General features: G+C 38.0%; 1 protein-coding gene across 2 annotated transcripts; it reads right to left on the minus strand.

Annotated features, from left to right (window-relative positions):
* Positions 1-5: 5 nt before the first annotated feature.
* Positions 6-25,625, minus strand: LOC110782695 (protein VTE6, chloroplastic). Of its 2 annotated transcripts, none has more exons than XM_021986909.2 (7): positions 25,048-25,625; positions 11,186-11,439; positions 7,070-7,193; positions 1,263-1,367; positions 828-919; positions 440-502; positions 6-332 (listed from the first exon to the last, which is right to left on the minus strand). In XM_021986909.2, coding segments are annotated over exons 1-6 (1,038 nt in total). In that variant the 5' UTR covers positions 25,510-25,625; the 3' UTR covers positions 6-332; positions 440-501. The 2 variants fall into 2 exon arrangements, with proteins under 2 accessions (XP_021842601.2, XP_021842602.2); XM_021986910.2 differs by having other exon boundaries at positions 440-545.
* Positions 25,626-27,165: the final 1,540 nt, after the last annotated feature.

Here is a 27,165-nt window from a genome sequence, read left to right on the forward strand (position 1 = left end):
CCAAAGACCCAAAATGTAGCGCTGCTTGTATTTATACCATTTCCCTCAGCAACAAAAAAGGAAACCATTGTACAGAACTACAAAATGCATTACATGAAACTATCAAATGAAAGAACCTGAACCTGAACCTGAATATATATACACCTGGTCGTTATTTTAGATGGAAAACGCACTATAGATGACAATATTATTATTATTAACAAATCAGTTCTCTTTCTTATATTCAGCACGACTTCTGAGATTTGCTCGCTTCCATTTGAACACCGTTGAGATTGAGGCTTCATGAGTTTGCTCCATTTTTTGAATGTCTACTGGAAATGGAACCTGATTACCTGAGGCAAAAACAATCAACGACGACATCATTACCATTTTTAAGAATACTTTCAACTTTATTCTTCCTTAATTATTTCAAGCGTAAAGAGGATTTTTCAAACTGTACCTGGATGTCCTTGATTCCTTGGAAATGTTCAATCTACAACTCCTCTTTCTCTTTCATACCATTCTGCTTAGACATTATTTTGTATTCCGTTAATGGAACTATTTTTCTGGAGAAACATACAATCATTTAAAAAAAAGAAGAAATAAACAGTGATCAAAGTTTGAATATTTATCCAAGGACAAAAACACTAATGTATTATCTATCTAAAAATGACTTCACCAAAAATAAATAATCAACTCTTTAGACAAATGAGAATACTGCTATTATTACGGGACAGAATGAAAATGGTCAAGTGAGTCATACGAGTTCATCCTATGACGGCACAGATAAAACCACTGTCAAATTAGCAATGAAAACATAAACATTATTGAGGGTTTTGTAAATTTACCAGAGCCCGCTACGAAGCAGAACTTGTTGCAACAGGACGGCCAAGATGCTACCCATGGATATATTAATGACATTGACAACATCGTTGTTAAGCTGCAGACACATCAGAACCAACAGGTATGAGATAATCAGGGCTTAACTGTACTCGAAACAACACCTGCGATCGTCCCCCTCTGCCACAGATCTCTCCAAAATTTTACGAAGTATATTAAAAAAAAAAACAGTAGGGAAAAACCAGTCCCGGTAACGTTACAAGAGAATTCATGATCAGGTCCATGAAAAACCAACTAAAATGCAGTGATAAAGTCCCACTATGAGGAAAGCAAACTCGGGTAAAAAAAACTAAATCCACAGCCACAAAAGAGTAACAAGTTTCTGAGACATAAGAACCCAGGGATAGCACAAATAACATAGATAGTATCAGTTGGATGCTTACCCATTGAAATCCTTCCTTGTCTTGAAATAAAGCACCAATTACACTTTCACCAAGATTAGCAATCTGAGAGGCTAATATACAGATTACAGCTTCAGTTAAATTTATCTGCTCCAAAGAAAACAAGACCATCAATAAACTCATTTAATAATACAGTCAAATACATTTTACAGTTACAAAAGATGCCCATACTGAAAGAGACTAAGGTGAAAAATAACTCACTCAAGGGAAAGACTATCAGTTCTCAGTATTCCTTCACATATTCTAGACTACACCCACAACCGCAAAAATGATAGCTAAACACATAAATTATTAGAGAATGTGTAAACTGAAAAAAGTAACATCATAAATAGTACAATGCAAGTTTGAACTTTGAAGAAAACAAGGATTTAAAAAAATGTAATAACAAACTACGCAATTAATAAGTGCAATAGGTCTTGCGCGCACCCTGTATAATAAATTTATTGTATCTAGGGGTAACTTTTACTCAATTTTTGGTAACTTTTAATTTTTTATGAATAAACTTTTTAAACGGTTACATGGTTACCTTATATATTACGAGTGATTTTGAAGGGATACTTTTTATTAAAAAGAAAATTTTATCACTAAAAAGTAAATAACTATACAGGGTTAACTTTTAAGCATTTTGGGTACTTTACATCCGCCTTACAATATTTATTGTGCACCTGGTATAATTAAGAATTTATTCACTCTTTACAAAATCATCTCCAAAGTTTTAACTGCTCGGCTCCAGAAGGTGGTAGGCAGTGTTGTTAGTGAATTTCAAGGGAGGCATATTGGAGATAATGTCATTGTTGCCACTGAGTTAGTCAAAGCTTATTCTAGGAAGCATTTATCTCCTAGATGCATGATCAAGGTTGATTTGAAGAAAGCTTACGACTTCATAGAATGGAGCTTTCTTGAAATGGTGATGCAAGAACTTGGGTTCCCTACTCAGTTTATTATTAGGTGGATCATGGTTTGTGTTACCTCTGTTTCTTTCTCTGTGTTGATAAATGGAAAGCCCTCTCTTCCTTTTGATGCTAAGAAAGGACTTAGCCAGGGAGACCCCGTCTCCTTTCTTATTTGCAATCGGAATGGAATAGTAAGTGGCCCCTCCGAGTGATAATCCGGATTTTAACAGCCATCCCAGATGTGAAATGCTTAAGATCACGCATCTTATGTTTGCAGATGATCTATTATTATTTTCCAGAGGTGATGTGCTTTTTGTTCAGCGTCTGTTTGATGCATTCTCGAAGTTCTCCAAGGCTTCTGGATTGCAAGCAAACATGGATAAAAATGAAATATATTTTTCCAGTATGAGTCTGGAGATTCAGAATCAGTTGATTTCTTCTCTTGGTATTGCTAAAGGCTCTTTACCTTTTAGATACCTTGGCATTCCTCTTTCGAGTTGCAAGCTGACTATTAATCAATGTAAACCATTGATTGATAAATATGTTAATAGAGTGAAGTCTTGGGTAATCAAGAAGTTTTCTTATGCTGGGAGATTGCAGTAGGTCAAGGTTGTGCTTTTTAGCCTTCAAACTCTGGAGTCAGATTTTTCTTGTTGCCTAAAAAAGTCATACAATCTATAGAGAGGATTTGCAGAACCTATCTATGGACATGGATTGGACATGGACATGGACATATGACTCTATTGCTTCAAGAAGGGCTCCTATTGCTTGGGACACTGTGTGTAAACCCAAGGTACCTGGAGGGTGGAATATCAAGGATTTACACTTGGAACAAAACAGCTCTGTCAAAATTGCTGTGGGTTACCTTAACTATGAATATTCCTCATTCTGCAACATGGTTGGTGTAGAAAATCTTGGCTTGTAGAGATTATGTTCATGCAGCTAGTAAATGGGAGCTTTTATATATCAAGGCTGTTTCTCGATTAAATGAATGTACTTGCAGTTGCGCAGGGATTTTGAGAAAGTAACTTGGAGAAGGGTAGTTTATGGTAACAAAGCTACTTCCAAAAAGCATTTTTGTCCTTTGGTTGGCTATTCAGAATAGGTTGAGCACCAAGGACAGAATGGCTAATTGTTACAGGTTGATTCAAGGTGTGTTTTCTATCAACAACACGATGAGTCAGTCCAACATTTATTCTTCAAATACAAATTCTCTGCTGAAATTTGGGGTAACATTCTGAAGTTGCTTCATTATGATAGAGCAGTGTGTGATTTTACAGTAGAAATTGCTAATGCCATTAAAATGACTAAGAGGACGTCAGTTGGGAGTAGGTTGTATCTCGTGGCGCTCGCTGAGACTGTTTATTATCTGGTGGCAGAGAAATGGCAAGATGTTTGGTAAAGATCAGTTGACAGCTGATCCATCAGTTGGAGAGAGAATTCTTAAATTGTCTTGTAGAATTAATGAACAGGATAAGCATTTTTTTATGTAGTAAGATGTAGATGAGGGGTTGCTTTCACCCTTCCTTGAAGGCGGAAAGTAGGTTCCTGCTACAAGTTTTGTCAGATTTGGTTGCAATTTCTCATAAGCTATTGCTGTTGTTCATAATGTCCTGAATGTAAGAGTCCACAATACTCACAAATGAAGGCTAGCACTAGAGCTTATATACTTAGCGGAAAAGCCTCACTAGATGTTCATCCAATCATACAACTCATGAACTTTTAAAATGCAATCAAGAAGTTAGTTTGCTATATATAACTTTGGTGCCATCACAATGAACTAGATTTAGATTTCTTACTTGACACTATCTATTGTTCCTCAGATATCCTTCCATTTAACGATCCAACTATGACTACGATTTATAAACGAGCACCAAAACCCACAATTTTTTTTCATGGAGGATGCAGCACATGAACCTTGTGCATACCTTTTCCCTTATCACCCACCTATTATGCATACCTTTTCCCTTATCACCCACCTATTGTGCATCCCTTTTCCCTTATCACCCACCTACTATTATCGTTCAAATATTCCCTAAAGCAGTATATATAATGAGAGACTACTCACACCCTAAAGCAGTATATATAATGAGAGACTACTCACAACAGAAGCTACGATGGTGGGTTAATGTGACTGAAAGTTGAGACATCATCGCAACATGCTTTTTTCTTGAATTTTCATGCTAGGTACACCAGAACTAGCAATTTCACAAGCTGACGCATTGAAGCATTTCACTATGGGGTCCCTTGGCAAACACCTTGGTTAAACTTTGCTTTTTTGACATGATCCAAGATAGTAATCTACTTGAATTCTAGTACAAATGTCCATTCAATGTCAATAACAGAAAAAAGTGAAGGACTAGAGCAAAGATTATGTTAAAATAACATGACCATCATTATAATCCTGATTCAAAAAGGTTAGTATTCTGACAACTTCAGAAAAGGAAAACAGTTTAGAGCCTAAATATTAAGAATATAATGCCCTATTAGTAAGGAAGTAAACATGAACGGTTGTGGAACAGTCGTGTTACAAATCTAGCTAAATTTTGGCTCCCAAAATATGCTTGGATAACTTCTCCAAACTTATAGCCTTGCTCGGTTACTCCTCATATTTGGATATTTGCATGTCGTCCCAAATGAAAAGTTTGACATTTATCAAGCTATTCCAACTTGAAGTACTTGACAGCCAATAAGACGCAATTGAAGTAGTATGAACAAATCATATGTCCAACAAATAGTGAAGAGCTTTCTCTTCATGATTCAGTCAAAAATTGTACATGAAGTAAAAAATTGGTTGTATATCATTTTTTATAAGTGATACTTCCTCCGATTTTTAATACTTGCAACGTTGTTAACTTTCACGCATGCCTATGCAAAACTTTGATCATTCATATCTTTAATTATTTTAAGCAAAAATTATAAAAAGTTAATATTTTGAAAATACAAATTGAGACGAATCTAACAAGATCCTACATGATTATGTTTTATCTTACATATAAATAACCAAACAATAGTCAAAATAGAATATGTGAATAGTGTAAAATACACAAACGTTGCGAGTATTAAAAGTCGGAGGAAGTACTTAATAACTAATGAGAAATGTTTTTTTTGTTTGTTTTTGAAAGCACTAATGAGAATGTTTAAAAAGAGAATGCAAAGGTGTCCCCCGAAATATATTTGACAGACCCAAAACAGGTGCAACAATGCTTGAGGAGACCTAGGCATAAAAACAGAAAACAATTCACCTCAAGTAGGCATTAACCATAGAGAACAGCAAAATCTCAAGATAAAGAACTGATATGATCTTATCTACAGAGATGAGAAATAACAGGCATTCCTACAAAAGAAGTACTTGGATACTGGCTCCAGCTATACAAGAGAGTCAAAAGGAGATAACTTGAAAGCTTCACAGATTAACACACTATGCCCCAACAAATCAGCCGATATCCCTTCTTCCATGTGCCCCACCAAGTTTCAAAAGGAATCAACTTTCATTATTTTCTACTAATTCTCTCGCCTTCTCTTTAAGTTGACAAACCATCTTTGACCTAGCCTGCTTGAACCCAAAAGGCATCAACTAAAGAAAAGTTCAGATTCCATTAAGAGATCAGATAAGAGGTCGTACCATGATACTCAGACTAAAACACAAGTACGTATCAAAGTGCCATTCTCGACCACTCAAAAAAAGTTTGTGTTTTGGTCCAAAATGAAGTGCAAGAGTCCATATGTTGAAGCATCGAGCATCCAGCATGGGTACCAGAGAACACATAGGAAGTAACGGCAGCTACTTGCTAACCTGAAATAACTTCCCTTCAAAACATCATCCGTACGGATCTTTCTCATCACAGGTGCCTAGATAAAAGTCCAACTTTCCCCCTTTGTTAACGACATGATGCAAAATCCTTTTCACCATCACCATTCACCAGTACACTGCCACGTTGCTTTTTGACTCCAAAAACGTAGCAATATTTCCCTTTAACTAAGACAGTACCTTTTTCCTTCAAACTATTACTCCTATACACCAAGGTCCAGGATAGCGTTTGTTCCTTCTCATCCATTTTCTCCACCAAAAACTTTAGCCTCCTACCCAAACAACCAAAAGCGTTTATTCCACTGTATAGTGCTCTCCCTAAGAAGCTTCACTTCCAAACGAAGCTGTGGATACCAGAAACATTTAAACACATTAACCAATTCGCTGCGAAACCCCTATACCTCTAGCGACACATTTTCGAACCTGATCAGTCACTTTAATATCAATACTCTGGCCTCTGGCACTAACTCCCAGAGAATGATCGTCCCAATTAATTGAGTAAAGAAAACTGTATATGAGTGAAGTTTTGGTTAATTACTGGTAAAATTTTACGTTTGAACTACTGCATAAAAATAAATTGACACAGCTTCCAAAAACCATTCACCTTCTGAAGGTAGGCTGTGTTAATCAACCCTTAGCAACACCTGTGTTGTGTTGTGGACTTGTGGTGACAGTGTCAAGTGTTAGGAAGCCAAATTCTTAGCAGACATAAAGATTAAAAAGAAGTCTCCACAATCCCCTCGCCACGGGAATTTGTGGAGCATGATGCTATCATGGACTTAATTTACTTTAGTCAAGTCCTATTTACTGGGAAGGAGATAGAATCATCGAAGGCTCCACTGGATGTAAAAACTTGGGTCTTATATGGTGCTTACATAATTACGTTACAAGTTAGATTAGCTAATCTAGCACTTCGGGCGACTCGCTACCCAGTAACCAAACACGCTATAAAGATAACAATCCTTAGTAGGCCCATTGTCGTATTATCCAGCAAGCCAGTGAAAAAAAAGCAAAATTTCCATGCAACAAACTTTAAGAAAGAAAACACAATTGTACAGAATTCAGCTGCAAGTAGAATAGAGAACCTGGCGAATAAGATAACCAACAAAGGCAAGCAGAATTGAAGCTAGAAGCCCAGCAATGGTTCCCTCAACACTTACAGCACCTTCGGTCCCTCTTGGAACAATTTTGAATGTTGTAACCAGGTACCTGCTCACGTATTGAAAACCTTTTAACTCATGCATTGTGATTACATCAAATTACAAAAATAAAAAGTTGTAAAATACTATTTCCAAATGGTGGGGATATTATTAGGTGATCAGTATTACAATTCTCTATTAAGTTATTTTTACTGTATTTACTAAACTTAACCAGAACTTATTCATAAACAAAAAAGGTTGAAAAGAACAAGCGCTTGCATCTAATATCCTAAGCACCAATAGTGAGCACAAAAGAAAAGAGGACCCAATAACTGTTTTTCTGGACAAAACAAGGGGAAATAATAGAGAGGATCTATAGATTGCAGAGAAAGAAATACCTACTAAAGAATGTGTCCCTTATTTATTTTCATACTTGGCCATCCAAACATAGCTATCTATTTCTAATAACTTGATCACTTAGACGCAAACAGTATCCTGTGTAAATGGCAAATCTCTGAAACTATAAATCATCTACTTCCTCTGGGTTTCTTTAGTTGTACCATATTGACTTGGCATGTTTGCCAATGCAAAACTTTGACCACTAATATCTCTAATTATCTTTGAGGGAAATTATAAAAAGTTGATAGTTTGAAAATTCATGTTGAGACAAATCTAACAAGATCCCACATGAATATAATTTACCTTACATATAAATAACAAGGGTCAAAGATAAGTATGTGAATAGTGCACACAGTCAATATGGTACAACTAAAAGAATAACGGAGGAAGTATATTCCTTTTCCTGTTCTCCCATCTTTGACTTATGGGCCTTACGGCAGGAGAGAACACAAACCATTTGTTGATTCAAACAAAATTTAATGGGTATAGCACTTGATATTACATTTCAGATCTTTTCTGAAATTACTGGTGACTTGCCTATATTCTGAAGTTAATTATACTACTTGATTTGAGATTTCTTAAATTACTAATTTAAATTAGTATAGGTCAGCCAAACGACATAGTGAAGGAACAACTTTAATCTACTATCTCTTCCATATTTGTATATGGATGGTCAAATGGCCATGTCACATATCATAATGTCGATTATACAGTAGTAGGTATCAAATTAGCTTAGTGGCTCAAAGGTGATACAGTGAGGAGTTGATTGCACTACGGCACGCAAGTATTTAATACTCCTTCAACCTTTAGTTCAAGTATATATTTCCACCAGATGTCCTGTTTTCTGAAGAAAGGTAATATTTTGAGTGGTGGTGTTGATGGCAATCTTGCTGTATGATCCAGGGATGCTCAATTCTTTGGGACATGTTCTACACTTCATATGCCTGAATCCTGACTTGAAATATTTAACTATCTTTAACAAGAAACCATGCTAGCCTGACCAGGCATACTTTCGTTTCATACGAAAAAGCATTTTATTAAACTTAAAAAGGGTAATCCAGAAAGAGGAAAAGCGTCCTCATAAAGAAACTCTATCAAAATTACAGATTATCCCAATTCCTCTCCCTGGAGATTAATTCAGGAAACCCCCATCCACCTCCATAAAGAAGCTAACAAGGTCACTTTATCCCAAAACAAATCACATAAGGGTAGTAACATTTTTAAAAAATCTGAGCCTTTTCTAAGCCAAATGGCACTGAAAAAGATGGGACGCAAGAGGGCAGTGGGGCCCGATGGTATACGTATCGAAAACTGGAGATGCTTGGGAGAGAGAGGGGTTGTATGGTTAACAACTCTTTTCAACAAGATTTGGGGAAGTAATAGGATGCCATTAGAGTGGAGGAAAAGTACTATCATCCCCTTGTACAAGAATAAGGGTGATGTCCAGGATTGTGCCAACTATCGAGGAATCAAACTAATGAGTCATACTATGAAACTTTGGGAGCGGATTATTGAGCTGAAAATTTCGGAGAACCAGTTTGGATTTATACCTGGGAGATCGACTATGGAGGCCATTCATCTTATAAGGCAACTTATGGAGAATTATCGGGATAAGAAGAAGGATTTACATATGGTTTTCATTGATTTGGAGAAGGCGTATGATAAGGTACCAAGAGAAATTCTTTGGTGGGCATTAAGTAGGAAAGGAATTCCGAGGAAGTATATTGATATCATCAAGGACATGTATGAGGGAGTTAGCACGAGTATGAGAACTAGTGTTGGTAAGACCAAAGAATTCCCCATTACAATTGGAGTGCATCAAGGTTCCGCACTTAGTCCGTTTCTTTTTGCTATAGTCATGGACGAATTGACGAGGTTAATCCAAGATGGTATACCCTGGTGCATGATGTTTACAGATAATATTGTGTTGATTGATGAAACAAAAGGAGTGGAAAATAAGTTGGAGTTATGGAGACAAACTTTGGAATCTCGGGGTTTTAGGCTGAGTAGAAACAAGACGGAATATATGGGAGTGTAAGTTTAGTGGAGTCCAAGATAGAGAGACAGGGGCGATTACCTTAGATGGCAAAATTGTCCAAGGCTCTGAAATGTTACGTTATTTAGGATCTATTATCCAAAAGGATGGAGGATTGGATGGCGATGTGGCCCATAGAATCAAAGCAGGTTGGTTGAAGTGGAAAGGTGCCACGGGGTTCCAATGTGATTCAGGCATGCCCCAAAGATTGAAGGGAAAATTTTACCGCACGGCAATTCGACCGGCTTTGTTATATGGCACGGAATGCTGGGCAGTGAAACATTGTCACGTGCACAAGATGAATGTGGCGGAGATGCGCATGTTACGTTGGATGTGTGGGAATACAAGAAAGGATCGTTTGAGGAATGAGATTATTAGGAAGAAAGTAGGGGTTGCACCGATTGATTTTAAGATGGTTTGGACATATAAGCAGAAGATCAAGTGATGCCCCAGTTAGGAGGATAGAAAGGTGGCAAAGTGATAGAATTGCAAGGGGTAGGGGAAGACCTAAGAAAACTTGGAGGAAGGTGATTGAGCACGATATGAGCTTTCTTGGGATTGAGGAAAATATGGCGTTGGATAGGACAGAGTGGAGGGAGAGAATATACATTGATGACTTCATTTGACTTATACAGCTTCAATGTTTCTGATTCTCTCTATTTTTTATTTTATTTTTAAAATCCTTTCAAATTTTTTTAATTTCACATGCTATTTTGAAATGTACTTATTTATCTTATTCATTTATTTTAAATTTTATTTATTTTTTAGTATCTCTTACAATATTTCTTCTATAATATATATATACATTTTTCTCTCATCTTACTTTCATTAATTTCACTTTCTCTTCCTTGTTTTTTCTTTTTACTTCCTGCTCCTTTCTGGTTTGATTGGTGACAATGACGATCTCCTACGACGATTCATGCTAGCCGACCCCAAATCATTTTGGGACTAAGGCTTTGTTGTTGTTGTTGAGCCTTTTCTAAGCCAAATAAACCAAATTGCCATTACTGCATCTCGCTGGAACAACTTCTTATCCTTTGCCCTACCCAAACCCACAATCCTGACCTGGCATACTGATTGTTACAATTGCTTTTTTTCCCCCCAAAGCATGTCGATGTGCATTATCTTTCTACAGCTATAACTGTTACTGTTTCTTAATTTCGGCACACATGACCTATCTTATTGACAAACGCACTAAACATAATAGACTGATCTAGGGCCAGGGCCGCTATGGGGAGTGAGAGTATATCTTTATGGATAACTTGGGAAATAAGTTGAGAAGTAGTTAGAATAGATAGCTAGGAAGGAAAAGGGAAACATAATATCCATACCTACAGAGGAGATAAGTTAGAGGAATAAGCTATCAATTTCCAGTTTATTTTATAAGAATTTCCATCCTTCTTGTCTTAGCTTTCACCTACAAAAATCTGAGCAATTACACTAAGGTACAATGGTATCTTCAAAATTTCAGGGACTTTTTAGAATATTAATCTGAAGCTACCACAAAACAGCGAATAAAACAGAAATGGCCTTCCAGCAGACCGAAGCAAACCTATTGCACACATAAAGTGGTGTATACTAACCGAGTGAAAAAAAAAGTATTGATGAATACAAAATGAAACACTTACGTTGTTCTTCCATATGCCTTCCCTATCTCACTTGAAACAGTATCACTCAGCTTAGTGCAGAAGCTGGCAACAAAGCCAAGTTGCCAAAGCTGAGAAAGTGCCTTCCCACCTATTCCATATATCGAAAGAAGTGCACACACACACCCAGCTGCGCTAGAACCAATGACACTACCTGGCCCTCTTCTTCCTTTCCTCTTTTCCGCAACCCCTTGGGCCTCTTTTTGTGCCATCTTGACCTTGGTTGCTGCAGTTCCCTGACATAAGTTGAATCATCAATCCCAAAATGCGACGCAGGAGGCAGATATATAGAAAGAAAATAAATTCTGTCCATAAATGAATTTATGTGGCACAGCTCTCCAATCTCTACCCCCCCCCCCCCCCCCCCAACACACACACACACACACACCACCCAACAAAGAAATGAACAGGGAAAAAAAAGACCACCAAAATATACTCTACTGGGAAGTTGAAACTGTCAGTTTGCTCCAAAGAAGACAAAAGTGCATGACTATCTTAGGTCCAACATTTTTCCAAAACCTTGAAGAATGCAAAACAGAACTCCCAAAGTTAAATTTAGAATGAGTCACTCTCCGTTAGGAAATTGTGCATGAATAATAATATAATAAAGAAATTGAAAATATGATTTTAATATATTTTGTTGTGATGTATTTCTTATATTTTACAAGGAAGTATACAAAATTAAATTACATAAACACCGTAAACAATTTACTTAAATTTGAATGATTATTAAAACAAAATCAATAATAATAACTAACAATAACATGTTTATTTAGAGATAATGAAGGAGGCTTTTTCATTTTTTCAACAATCCTCCTTGAAGAGCTTCCTTTAAACGCTAAGTTTTGCTGGGGGAAGCTTGCTTTCGAAAGTGGTTTTGTTAATATGTCATTCTTCAAAAGTACAATGAACAAGGTTGATCTTTCATTCGCTTTCAGGTTCTTGGGCAAAGTGATATTTTTATTTTCGGTGTAAAACTGGATTTTTAGCAATAGCAGATTTACTGTATATTTGTGGGTTGTTTTTGAACTTCTCCCATTTAACTAAAATTCATCTCAGCCACACTGCCTGATTTGCGGCCACACATACTGCGATTTATTCAGCTTCTGCGGTAGATTTGAGCCACAATATCTTGCTTTTGCCTAAGCCAAGAAAATACGTCATTTCCAAGTGAAAACATGTATCCCGATGTACTTTTCATCGATAGATCCAACAAAATCACTGTACGAATATCATATCCAATTATCTCCGATTTTATAATAGGTGTGTACCATATGCCATAATCCTAACATGCTTATAGTGTACATCATATTTGGTCTTACAGCTGTTAGATATAATAAGCATGCTTCAGCATTATTTATGTTTAACATCAACATCTTCTGAATACTTCTTCGCTCAACTTTTCATTTTGTGCTAAAACCTCTCATAAATTCCCCTCTTAATTTGCATTGTTCAACATAGTCTTGAACTTTCGAATTTTATTTGGTTATTGCTTCGGTAAGCGTATCTGTTGGATTCTTCGTTGACTAAGTCGCGTATGAAGTGATGAATCACAGTTACTTCTAGCATGAAATACTGGATTCTTCGCCATAGCAAATTTTCAACATATTGTTCTCACTGACATATGTGACTTAGTCAACAAAGAATCTAGCACATACGCTTACCAAAGAAATAACGACATAAAAGTTCGAAAAATTCTAAAACTATGTTTGAACGGTGCAAATTAAGAGGGGAATTTGTGAGAGGTTTTAGCTCAAAATGAAAAGTTGAGCAAATAAAATATTCAGAAGATGTTGATGTAACTACTACAAGACCAGATATGATATACGCTATAAGCATGTTAGCAAAGTTTATGCAGGACCGAACCAAACACATCTACAAGCAATTAAGAGAGTTCTTCGTTATCGAAAAGAAACCTCATATTATGGAATATGGTACACGCCTATTAAAAATAAAGAGCTAATTGGATATTTGGATCGTGATTGTGTTGGACCTATCGATGAAAGTACACTGGGATACGTGTTTTCACTTGGAAATGGCGTATTTTCTTGGCTTAGCCAAAAGCAAGATAATGTGGCTCAATCTTGTGCAATTGAATATATCGTTGTATATAATGCAGCCGCAAATCAGACAAAAATCACAGTTGAGAAGAAGTTTAGCAAAAATGGGAGAAGTTCAAAAATAATCCACAAAGATATTGTGTGATAGTAATCTTCCATTGCTATTGCTAAGAATCCACTTCTACACCGAAAAACAAAACATATCAAAACAAAATCACTTTCTCCAAGAAGCTGAAAGCGAAGGAAAGATCAACATTGTTCATTGTACTTCTAAAGAACGACATATTTACAAAGCACTTCCGAAAGCAAGCTTCGACCGATTAAGGGGAAAACTTGGCATTCAAAGGAAGCTCTAGAAGGAGGAGTGTTGAGAAATGGAAGAGTCTCCTTTATTCTCTATATTACTATTGATTTTGTTTTAACAATCATTCAAACTTAAGTAATCTATTTAAGGTGTTTATGAAATTAAAATTGTTATACTTCCCCCGTTACAATATTATTGCACCATATAGTTCTTGCACAAGAATTTTGGAAATGGTAAAAGGAACAGATAGAAAGGCAAAAATACAAACTTGTTCATGTGACTACAAGAATTAAATAAATCAACAAGTGTTAAGATGTAAAGGTGTATTGGGTAGTAAGAAACTATTTTATGTTCAAGATGGAATTGGTGGAATATTTGTGAAACTTCATTAAAAGGTAAATGGTGCCATAATATTAGAATGAAGAAAGTATAAGCATTGTAAAAAATTAGAAATGTATCACAAAAAAGTTGTATAAAAATCATATTTTCAATTTCATTATTATATATTATTTACGCACAATTGTGAGATATCCATTTCATATTATCTTGTAAAAGCCAAATTTCCGCTACGATAATTTCGCAAGCATCGCGTGCATATAAGATTAGTTGGTATCAAAGCCAACGTCACAATCCATAGTGGTAAATTTTTTTGATTTAAAAATTCGTATAATGGCTTTTATTAGTGGAACGGTGAAAGTTGTGAAATATGAAAATGAAAAATTCAATAGGATAAATGATTTTTCTATTGGAGGATGCATATGAAAAATTTGCTAATTTCACAAAATTTGCATAAAGCGCTGGTGGGAAAAGAGCTCGTTGATATGGATGTGGATTGGGAAGAACTAGATCTTGAAGCACGGGCGAGCTTAATCTTATGCCTTCAGAGAGATGTTGCATTCTTGGTTAATGAAGAAGTTAAGGGCTGCTGGCATGTGGGAAAAGTTAGAGACCAACTTTATGACAAAGACTAAAAAATATGATCTACTTGAAATCCAAGTTGTATACATGCAAGATGGAAGAGGAAACCTCAATCCGAGAATATATCAATAAGTTCAAAAAGATTATATTAGACTTAAAGGATATATATGTGACGGTAGATGAGGAAGACCAAACACTCATGCTACTACTTTAATTGCCTAAGTCCTACGAAAATCTGGTTCAAACATTGATGCTTGTGGGTGATACTCTAACCATGGATGAGACTAGAACATCACTTTTAGTGGATGATCTTCGAAAGGTTGCTATAAGTGGGTTGTTATCTAGCAATGGAAGAAAATACAAGGAACAAGCTCACGAACTGTATTTTATTGTTTACAACTAGAAGAAGAGGAAAGGGGGCAAAATCTAGATCGAAATCTAAACCTCTTGCAGAAATGTCATGTTTCAAATGTGGTGAGCTTGGACATTTTAAAGCTAGGATGCTCGGACTCGCCACCGGCACCCGCCGTACCGATGTCGACACGACACGACGCGGGTGCCGGTGCGGAATCCGGACCGGACGCTTGCAACAGAAAACGGACTCGCCCTTAAAGATCCAACCCTTAAACTGTACGACTACTCCCACACTACGACTCCTTCAGCATGACACCTCCGTTATCACTTTATCTGGTGACGTCGTCGTCCTTTGCTGCAGATTGGAAGAGACTCCATTGATGGGTCTTGGAAGAGCTCGAAAAGGGAAGAAGATAAGTCGTAGATCTAATTTGTTGGGCCTTTTTTCAACTTTTTTGGGTCAAACCTAATTTTATTCTTCATTAAAAGGATGTGTTGACCGGTTTTTGACAGTTGTTCTCCATTCAGCCTATCAACAATTGTATTAAATGTATTTAATTATTTGTTGACTACTTGACTGATTTTTCTTTTACTTTTCTATTTATGTTTTCTATAGCTACAACCTACCTGCCTAGGTTAAATGTATTTAACTACTCTGTATTTATGGACCGATTTTACTTTTACTTTTTTTTCCGATTTTACTTTTACTTTTTTTTTCCTTTTACTGTAAGTCTTTTTTTAAACTGCAATTAACTAATTTTGGTAGCCGTAAACATTTATGTAATTGTACTCCACTTCATATTTTATTAAAGATGTACATAAATTAAAATAATGTCCCGTGTCCCCGAGTCCATATCCATATTTTGGACCCTTCAAAAACGAGTCCACGAGTCCTTCATTTTAGAAATTTAAGGATCCGGCCCTTGGACCCGTACCCAAGTCGGACACCCGTACCCGAGTCCGAGCATCCTAGTTTTAAAGCGAATTTCCCAAATAAGAGAGTAATATACAAGAAGAACACGACAACTCTAGAGGAAAACAACAAGAAAAACAAGAGGCAAGTTACGTCTCAAATGACAAAGATGATTATTGTTACTCCGTTTCTGAACAATGCAATGAAATATGTGGTAAGCGGATGCTTGATTCGGGAGCATCACACCATATGTGCCAAAACAGAAAGTGGTATACATCTTACTCCCTCCGTCCCAATTTAATCGTCGTCATAGACTTTTCAAGGAGTTTTATGCAAGCTTATCTATTATAATTTAATAGAAAAGTAGGTATGGTGGGAGATAGTGGAAGACTTTTTTTCCTGATTGTGAGAGAATGTGGGGCCATAACTTTTGGAAGTGGAAAGAAAGAGCTAAAAAATTATTTGTGGGTCCATACAGTGGCAGATCAAGGATTTTACGGATGGTGTGTCACCGGCTTTACCACCATCACAAACATAATATCAATCAATAAATAACGTTTGAAAAGAAAATATTAGTATTTCAAAGAAATATTACAACCAAATAACCAATCCGCTTTTCAAAAAAGAAATTACTCTTCAAAATTAACCAAACAATATGTAGTTATGGGGAAAATCATAAAATTAAGTGCTCGAACATTTCCTTAGATAAAATATATAAATAACAACGAACCTATAAGAGAAAAAAAAAAATCAATAATTTTGTTTTAAAAAAATTGTTATTTTATAATTGCACCATTTGATGTTTCACGCTTGCCAATGCAAAAATTTTGCCATAATATCTCAAATTATACATAAATTAAATTATAGAAGTTGATATTTTGAAAATATATATCGAAACGAATCTAACAAGAACTCACGTGACTATATAATTCATTATAAATCACAAAAAACTGATAAAAGAGAATGTGTGAATATTGCGAAATTGTAAATGGTTTAATTATAACAAAAAAGATAAAGAAAGAAAAAAAAGCGGAGGTATGTTCTATATTTGTAGCAAAATATTAGTATTTGATTCAATATTTTGGATTTTCAAAGAAGGAACTAGAAGAAATGAATCAAGAAAGTAGCTATGTGAAAATGATAATATAATGAAAAAAATGGGGAAAGATAAATGAAAATGTAAAAAAAAGAAGCAAATTGAATTTACTAGGAGTCAAACTGTGTAACAAACCAGCTGATTGAACAGAAAATAAGTGAAGAAGATTGCAGAAAATAAGAGAAATGACAGATTTTGATTGATAGAAACGGTTACAAGGATTCTGGTGCCTTTAGGGAACCACTCTCAATAATAGCTTGAGGCTATAACTCTCCAGTTCTAAGCACAATTTCACAAAAAGATTAAATAGTAAGACACTAACAGACAAAAACCATAATTGGCCTGCAGTTCTGTTGTAACCGTATTGCCCCTTTGTTGTTGCACCTTGCTGCCTTCACTTGTTGCTCCTCTTTTGTTGCTTTCTGGCTTTCTGCTGTACTGGTGAATGACAGGTGGCCTTCCCTTCTCATGGGCCTTTTGGGATGTTTCGGCTGTTACATTACCCTCCCCCTGAAGATACACCTTGTCCTCAAGGTGGAAGGTAGGAAATCTGGTCTGTATGGCTGTAACCTCCTACCAAGTCGCCTCAAATGCTGGCAGCTCTTTCCACTTTACCAAAATCTCTGTCATCATGTCATCACCTCACTGCCTTCCTTCCTTTGCCTCGAATTCAACACGGTTTCTGGTTCAACTACCATTTCCAAGTCAGCTGTCATTTGTGTGGGAATGATGGGTAAGGTTGGCTGCTCACCAATTGCCCTTTTCAGTTGACACATGGAATACGGGGTGTATTTTGCACGTGGCTGGAAGAGACAGCTTGTAGGCGACTGTTCCCACCTTCTGCACTATCTAAAATGGGCCATAAAATCTGGGTGAAAGCTTTTCACAAGGTCTCCTTGCCAATGACTGTTATCGGTATGGCTATAGATTCAAATAAACTTCCTCTCCCACCTCAAAGGATTCCTCCCTCCTTTCTTGTCTGCATTAATCTTCATGCGTTGTTGGGCTTTCACCAAGTTCAATTGAAGCTAAGCTCTGTTAGCACCCATTCCCGCTCTTGTATCCATTCTTCCATGCTATCCACAGGGTGTGGCCACTCCCCACCCTAATGAGCTTGGATGGATCCCTTCCATACACTACCTTAAAAGGAGATAGTTGGGTGGAAGTGTGTGGGGCAGTGTTGTAAGAATATTCAGCCCAAGACAGCCATTTGGCCCAAGACTTGGGTTAGGACGAAGCAAAACATCTCAAGTAAGTTTCTAGCCTCTTGTTGACATTCTCCATTTGACCGTCAGTTTGAGGGTGGTAAGTTGTGCCACGTTTCAATTGTGTTCCTTGGAGTTTAAACAACTCCTTCCAGAATATGCTCATGAAGACTCTATCTCGATCTGACACGATAGAATTGGGAAATCCATGGAGCTTGACCACTTCTTTGATGAACATGTCAGCCACTGTTTTAGTATTGAACGGGTGCCTTAGCCCAATGAAATGAGCGTATTTGGACAACCTCTCTACCACAACAAAGATTGTATCCAACCCTTTAGACAAGGGAAACCCTCCGATGAATTAGTGGAAATATCTTCCCAAATCGCAACTGGAATTGGCAATGGTTGCAACAACCCGGCCGGACTGAGCTGGGAGAATTTGTTTTGTTGACATACTACACACTTCCTTACGTACTAGCCTACTTGTTTCCGCATCCCGTGCCAAAACCATCTGCTTCCATCCTCAATTAAGTCTTTACTTCACCCATATGGCTCCAACTGGCTGCCATGGTACTCTTCCAGTAGCGAAGAAATGAGGGTAGACTTTTTGGACATCACCACTCGCGCCTTGTGTTTGAGTACTCCTTGATCCAAGGAGAAACCTGCAGGTTGCTTACTCCCACCATTTTATTCCTGCCAGGAACTCGTCCTTCTCCACTTCTGCTTCTATCTGAGGCCATTCATTACCATGAGTCGTGATCATGGCACCAAGTTCTAGCACCCCTCCTTTTCGTGAAAGGGCATCAGCTACCCGATTCGAGCTCCCGAGTTTGTATTGTATTTCAAAGTCGAAGCCAATCAGCTTCCTCACCCATTTTTGATACTCGGCACCAATTTCCCTTCGTTGAGTGATGAAACGGAGGCTTTGTTGGTCCGTTCTAACCACAAAGTGTCTTCCCATCAGATAATGCTTCCACCTCAATATGGCGAAACAAATTGCCATAGTTCCTTCTCATAAATGGACTTTTCTCTCGCGCGAACACCAAGAAGTTTGCTGAAATAAGCGAGTGGGCGACTCTCCTGCATAAGTACGGCGCCAAGCCCGTATCTGGATGCGTCAGTTTCCACCACAAACACCAAACTGAAGTTGGGCATAGATAACATTGGTGCAGTACTCATTGCTGTTTTGAGGGCCTCAAAACCCTTAGTTGCCTCACCAGAACAGCCAAAGTTATCTTTTTTAACTGCTCGGTCAAGGGGTGTGCTATGCTTGCATAGTGGGCCACAAACTCGCGATAGTAGCCCGTTAATCCAAGAAAGCCTCGTAGCTCTCTAAGGTTCTTTGGAATTGGCCAACCCACCATGGCTTTTACCTTCTCCATATCCACTGCCACCCCTTTGTGAGATATGATATGGCCTAAATAAGCCACTTACTGCCTTCCCAACTCACATTTTTTTTAATTCGCATACAGGCTATGTTCGGCCAGTTTGGACTGCACCAAGTTCATGTGTTCTACATGCTCTTCCTCATTCTTACTATAAATCAAGATGTCATAAAAAAAAAACAAGAACAAATTTGCGCAAGTAGGGTCTAAATACCTGATTCATCAAGGATTGGAAGGTTGTCGTGGCATTGGTTAACCCGAATGGCATTACTAGAAACTCATAGTGGCCTTCGTGAGTCTGAAAGGCCATTTTGTGAACATCCTCGGGTCTGACCAGAACTTGATGGTACCTGATTTGAGGTCCAACTTTGAAAACATTGTGGCTCCATGCAGTTCATCAAGTAACTATCGATCACCGAAATTGGGTGTTTGTTAGGAATTGTTTCCTTGTTGAGGGCTCTATAATCCACACAAAACCGCCACGGTCCATCTTTTTTCTTCACAAGGAGCACCAGGTTAGAGAAGGGGCTAGTAGAAGGTCGGATAATGCCAACCTCGAGCATCTCCCGAATTAGCTTATCTATCTCATCCTTTTGGTATCAAGGATATCGATACGGCCTTACGCCCACTGGGTTGCTCCCTTCCTTCAAATGGATGGAGTGTTCGTGACCGAGAGTCGGGGGAAGGCCTTCGGGGGACTTAAAACACTGCCTAAAATCTGCTCACAACATCCTCCAAAAACTTTGGGCATTCGGTTCCTGGGCATGTGAGATGTGATCTCTGCTTCCCCTTCTAAAAAATTCAACTCCACCAATACTCCATTACGCTCCTTATTCAAGATTCTTATCATAGCTTTGAGTGAGATTTGTGTTTTATCTAGTGAGGGATCTCCCACTAATGTCATTGGCATGCCCCCAATCTGAAACCTGATAACATGGGTTTTCCAATTCGTGGTGACAACCCCATGTTTCTCCAACCATTGCACCCCTAAGATGATATCAACGTTGCCCAACTCTAACGGCAAACACTGTTCCACTATCTCCACCCCTCCTGTCAAGCTTACTCGAACATTCCTGCAAACTCCCTTCCCCCTCACAGTGTCCCCATTACCAAAGAGACTCCAAAATCCCCTGAATTAGTGATGCGTAAACGAGCCTTCTCCACCACCTCTCGAGACACAAAGTTAAGGGTGGCTCCTGGGTCAATCATGACCAGCACCGTCACTTCTCCGACACGCCGTCCCAACTTCATAGTTTTAGGGTTTGAAATCCCCACCACCGAGCACAACGACACCTCCGCCGGCGTCACCACCGGCTCTTCGGTCGCCGGTTTGTCGTCCTCACCTCCTTCCTCACTCGCCGTCTCTTCTTCAATTACTAGTAGAACACTCATCTCCTTCCTTTTACAACGGTGACCCACTCCCCTGGTTCATCACACCGAAAACACAACCCCTTTTCTCTCTTTTCTTGCACCTCTTTTCAGTCAGCCTCCTCTTCTCACCGGAGCTCCGGTATGAGGTTGATGGTGACTTCGCCATGTTGACCGAGGCTTGGGATTCGCCGGTGAACTTAGTTCCAGTCTTGGAGTTATGGGAGTAACTGGGATTATTGTAATTCGTGGTTTTGGGTGGGGTGTACACAAATCTAATTAATGGGCTTTTATTGAAGTAAGAAAACATACCGGGTTCGGAGGCTCCAGATTTGCCTTTAAGTGACCCGCCCCGATTTCGATTGTCGACCCGTACAGCCAGATCCATGGCTTGTTCCTGGGTGAAGGGTTCTAGAATCCAGATCTCTACTTTAACCTCTTCCTTCAGCCAACTAATAAACTTTGCCATCATCACTGTGTCTGGGATGTCGTCAAGGTGGGCGGCCAACCCAATAAAATTCCGGCAATACTCCTCTACCGTGTTTTCCTTCCTGGTAGGTCACCATCCATTGCTCATGTAAATTACCAGCTTCGGTTGGTCGGAATTGTCGAAGAAGACGTTGTTTGAAGTCGGTCCTCCCCTCTATGGGACGGCGGCGATGCTTCCATTTGTACCACCTCAACGCCTCTCCTTCCATTGACACAAGGGTTGCCTTCATCTTCTCCGTCTCGTCTAAGTGGTAAAATTCGAAGAACTGCTCGCATCTCATTATCCAGTCATCAGGGTTCGTGCCATCGAACACCTGCATGTCCAAACGTCGGTACTTTCAATGATTACCGCCGAAGCTCTCCTTACCTCCATTCTTCTCGCCCTGAATATTCTCCCCGATCGGTTGGTCGTGACCAGAGTTGTGGGATGGTGTTTCCTGGTGTTGATACTTGGTCACCAGTTCTTGTATCTCCTCTCTGAAACGGTCCACCCTTCCCTCCATTTTCTCAGCCAAGGCCAAAGCCCTCTCTTCTTGCTTCTTGGTTGCGACCTCCAAGGACGCAAATAACAGCCCCGCAAGTGAACGTTGCGCCGCCTCCACACCTTGAGGCACCGCCGTGAACACAATGTGGGCAATATTAGAGTTGTGATCTTGGAGTTATGTGCACACCTCTGTCACGCCACCTTTCACACCGGCCAGTCTCCCTTCCAACTCGGTGAACTCAAGCCCAGTGTAATGTTGCTCTATCTGGTCACACCTTTGTTGCACCGATGTCACCATGATCGTGATACCAAGTTGTAAGAGGCCATCTGATTGAACAAAAAATAAGTGAAGAAGATTGCAGAAAATAAGGGAAATGGTAGATTTTGATTGATAGAAACGGTTACAAGGATTCTGGTGCCTTTAGGGAACCACTCTCAATAATAGCTTGAGGCTATAACTCTCCAGTGCTAAGCACAATTTCACAAAAAGATTCAATAGTAAGAGTGTAAGACACTAAAAGACAAAACCAAAACTGGCCTGCATTTCTGTTGTAACCGTATTGCCCCTTTGTTAATGCACCTTGCTGCCTTCACTTGTTGCTCCTTCTTTTGTTGCTTTTTGTTGTACCGGTGAATGAATGACAGGTGGCCTTCCCTTCTCATGGGCCTTCTGGGATGTTTGGGCTGTTACAAACTGCAGACCCGCTAATTATCAAGGGCTCTTATTATAACTGCCAAAACCATTAGGACACCAGCCTCTTTGAGTTAGATTGTTGCACGAAATATAACTTATATCATACGAAGTATTAACTACTACGAGATGAATTAAAAAAGATAAAACGATTTTTTTTTATGTTGTGTAACTTGACAAAGGATGACACACTCTAGTTCCACCACTAGGTTCATGCCATAAAACGAAATATGACAACTGAATTGGGTCGGACGAAAAAGGAAATTGCGACGATTAAATTGGGTCGGTGGAAATATCAAAGTTTGGACGGTGACACCATTTTGATGGGAAATGAGCATACTTGCAAGACTGTCGGATTAGGTATTATCCGAGTCAAGATGCATGATAGAACAATAATAACCTTAAAGGATGTGGGACACACCCCACATTTGAGGAAAAACATTATTTCCCTCGGGTTATTATAGAAAAATTATAGAAAAATGGCAGTCTCTAGGGACCTTTTACCTTTTTTTTAATAAACAATCAAGTTTGGATATCAAGAGTCGAAGTTGGTGGAACTGTGGACTAGAATGAACGCAAGTTACGCAACTATTGAAATATTACACACTCTATATGATGCTTGATATTTTATCTGTATCATGTCAACCGAAAAATGAAGAGAATAATGCTAATTTGGAAGGGAGGAGGAACATTGGGAGCAATTAGATAGAATGAAACTGAAGTTAATGTCCACCAATCAGTGTAAGATCCTACATTTTGCGAGTTGGCGAAAACATTTCTACAATATCTTTCAACTTCTTATTGTCTGCCCTTCAGTGAAGGTCAGGATGAGCATATTAATATCTCAATTTTCATGCCCTGCAGTGAGTTTAAAGGTATTGTGCAGTGGTTCATCTTCATTAGCTTTTTGGTGAGATGGAGGGGCAGCACAATGACATTGACACGTTTGTATCTCTAATCTACCATAAGCAGAAAAGTTGGACATCACCCCCATTGAATGTTGATATGCCCATCATTGCCTTGCACTGAAGGGTAGAGAACAAGAACATGAAAGATCTCGTAGAAATTGTCTACACCAAGTATAGTAACGCAAACTTTGATTAAACATCACTTCATACAGACCAAACAAACTAATCCATTCATTGGCAATAAGTTTAGATAAGTAACTCACTTGGGTTTGTCTATGACTCTATGCTTAGTAATCCAGTCTCCAGAACAGGTCACTTTAAAATTGCATAGAAGGGAGATCACAAAGTCTCACAAAATGAGAAAGATTGCATAGTTGTCTCATGCTAGCTGATAAGGATTAAAAGACATATATATCAGACCCAATATGCCTGTCAGATGTAAAAAGAAGGCTGTGGTCCTGACTCCTGATGTAAAGCAGCCACAAGAAACACTGCCAGAAAGCTTATTGGAAAGTAAAATACAATAACGTTTTGACAGGGAAAACCTACTATGAAGTCTTGAGTCTCTTGACAGGGAAATACACTGAATTCATTCTCAACATCTTCTCTCATCCGTTTGTTCACTTGAGGATTTAATATTAACTGATGCTACTTGGCTTCTTAAAATTCATGGGTCATGTTGTTTGAGCCATGAAGAGAATTATACGAACAACCTACCCTGGTCTCTGTAATTCTCTCAGAACATGTTCAGTACGATTCTAGAAATCTTAGAATTCAAATTACTTCAAGTATCAAGTGATGGGTTCATGAATTGATAGCTTCAAATACTAGAATCCAATACAGATATAGGTATGTACAAAGATCATAAATCCTCCATGCAGACTTCTGGTTCAAAAGAAGTTAAAGAACCCTATTGGTCGAGTAAGAAATTTCTCCATTTAAGAGACAATCACTTTCCTAATATGTTGAAAACATGTCAACCTTCTTCGCCTGAAGGATCATTGAATTCTCATGATCTACAAGCTAACATGCAGAAGAACAAAAGTTGTCCTTTAAAATTATCTATCTTGATATGTTTACCAAATTTGAAAATTTTTCACCTTTTAAATCAACTAGCTTGATATGTTGGCCAAATTTGAATGTTTTCACCACAATTTTGATTTAGACGCTGTTTAATCACAAATGAGTAATGGTGTAAATTGTAGCACATTCAGCCACTCAGGTGAAAAATAAAAACAAAGAACCAATCATAAAAAAAGCAATCAAAAACTTAATGTACTCCCCCACACAAGAAACAGGAATAGATGCCAATATCATAACAAAATATCAGAATAAATACCCTCAAACATATCAAACCCTAAGGAAGATCAACAAGAGCAACCCGAGTTCAATACACGCCTCGACAACCTACAGCAAAGATGTTAGCAAAATTTATGCAGTAAAATCACCAGCCATCAACCGGATCACAGTAAAAAAAAAAAAAAAAAAAAAAAAGCAACTATGGCACATAGCAATATCATTATCCAATCACAAAATTTGCAGCAAAATCCAAAATCTAAAATTTAAATCACAATCCAAAATTCAAAAACCTGCCCATTATTCCAGAATCCACAAATTGAGCAATTAATTCGAAAAAAAATACAAAAACAGAAGAGAAATCAAAACTTACGATAACAAAATACGTGGCAACAAGAAGGAAACCAGGAGAGCCGAAAGAGCGCCAAGTAAGAGTACCCAACAAGAAGGCAGCAACAATGCCGGAGAGAGAAAGTCCCGACACCAAAATCGGAGAACCCAGAACGAAGATCACGACATTGGAGAAGATAGCAGATTGCCAAGTAGCGGGATTTGATTGGACGAGGTTAATTGCGCCTGAGAGTGGAGCAACTAGGTCAGTTGGAGATGATTTTGCAGTGAGAAATTGGGGCATTTTTGTGGGTTTGTTGTAAAAATGTGATAAATTATGGTGAATTTGACTGTTTTTGTTGAAATTTTGATTCGGGTTTGGATCGAAGGCGGAGAAGAAGGCAAGTTTTTTGGGATTGTGTTGTTGTTGTTGGGTTAGAGAATTTGAAATGGAGGTTGAGAATGAGAATGAGGATGGTGTGAGCAATGCTAGTGTTAAAGCCATGATTGCAGGGAGTTGCTGTTGACTTCTCTTCAACTACAAGAATGGTTATGCTATTCTTCAACCAAAGACCTTGCATAAAAATCAGTCCGGTCCGGGAATGTTTTGTTGGTTTTGGACCGGAGACCTGGACTTTTGATAAATTCAAGAATCGGAAATCGGAACGGTTATGCTTGGATAGATTTCGACATATTTTACACTTATTCCTTTTTTTGTGTTTTTTTTTGTTTTTGTTTGGAGTATTGTGTTCGATTTCCCGAAGACTTTCCTTCTAATTGTGCACATGGTCAACCATTAGTTACTTTTACGGTAATTGGTGGTTTATACGGAGTACTTCTGTATAAGAAAAACAAATTTTAAGTAAGCGGTGAAAGAAGAAAATATTAGGGGTGTGCAAATGCGGGTTCGGTTACCCGTTAGTAATTTATTTCGGGTAATCGTTAGTTTCGGGTTGTAAGAATGTCGACCCCAAACCGTACCCGCAACTACCGGTACCCGCTTTTTCGGATATCGGGTTTTTTCCGGTCGGTTCGGTCGGGTAATAGTTCACATTAATTTGTACATATTTAATACTGTAATCGTATTTAGTTGAAGGAAAAAAACCACCTGGGTACGTAAATATGTTTTAAAATCTCTGATTACATCACTACATCAGAATATCAGATGAGCAGCGTACCAAGTACCAACTGATCTAAGAAGATGAAGAGTAGAAATTTAGAAAATAGTATCCAACATTAATACATTAACTAAAGCATTAAATTCAACATCAACTAAAACAACTACAACAACAACAAACTGATAACTTTAGCAGCAAAAGGGCAACGATCTCCGGCCATAAACATCATACTTGTTCAAGATTTCAATTTCATTGAGAGATGTCTCTACCAAATCTGAAACAAACAGAATAATTACTTTATTAATTAAATTGCATAATGACATAAAGAGATAAAAACACTTGAAAGTTGAAGCTATACTTAAACAGAGACCTAAACCGAAATTTCTACCACACAACCTTCCTAACTTTTGTCTCTTAACAAATCAAATGAATGAAAATTGAAAAGGTCAAATGGATTAGGAGAGAATTCAATTCAAACCTGATTTGATGAGATCATTGGGTGATTTGTTAGTATTGTGCGTTTGAATTTTTTGTTACAACTAAAATTGAAGGAAAGCTCGTGATTCATCTCGGTTTAATGGTTTATAGTCTACAATATTTCTATCTTAAAATTTATAAAACTCAGAAACAATTGAGATATAAGTGAAAATGAAACAAAATTCAAACAATCAAATAACTTACCAAGATGGATGAAATCGCTGAAGCCTGAAGGTGGAGCCGTGGAGAACGGCGCTTACTCAGTTATACAGATACAGAGTTACTCGCCTAGGGTTTCTCTTTCTCTCTCTTTGTGTTTGAGGAAGTTGAAATGTTGAATGTGAAAAGTGATAACTGAAAGTGTAAAACCCTAATTTTACTTTGTAATTGGAGTATTGGAGTCGGTTGGGCCTATTGGGCTGGAGTAGTAATGTAGTATATGAAAATTGAGGGGGGAAATTGAGGGGGAAAATCAAAAATTTTCAATACTGTAAACAAAAATTGATTTGAATAAATGGATAAAAGTGTTTTTATTTTATTTTTTTAATTAAGTTTTATAATTTCGG

Source organism: Spinacia oleracea, chromosome 4 (assembly GCF_020520425.1).
Source record: "Spinacia oleracea cultivar Varoflay chromosome 4, BTI_SOV_V1, whole genome shotgun sequence".
Taxonomy (NCBI): domain Eukaryota; kingdom Viridiplantae; phylum Streptophyta; class Magnoliopsida; order Caryophyllales; family Amaranthaceae; genus Spinacia; species Spinacia oleracea.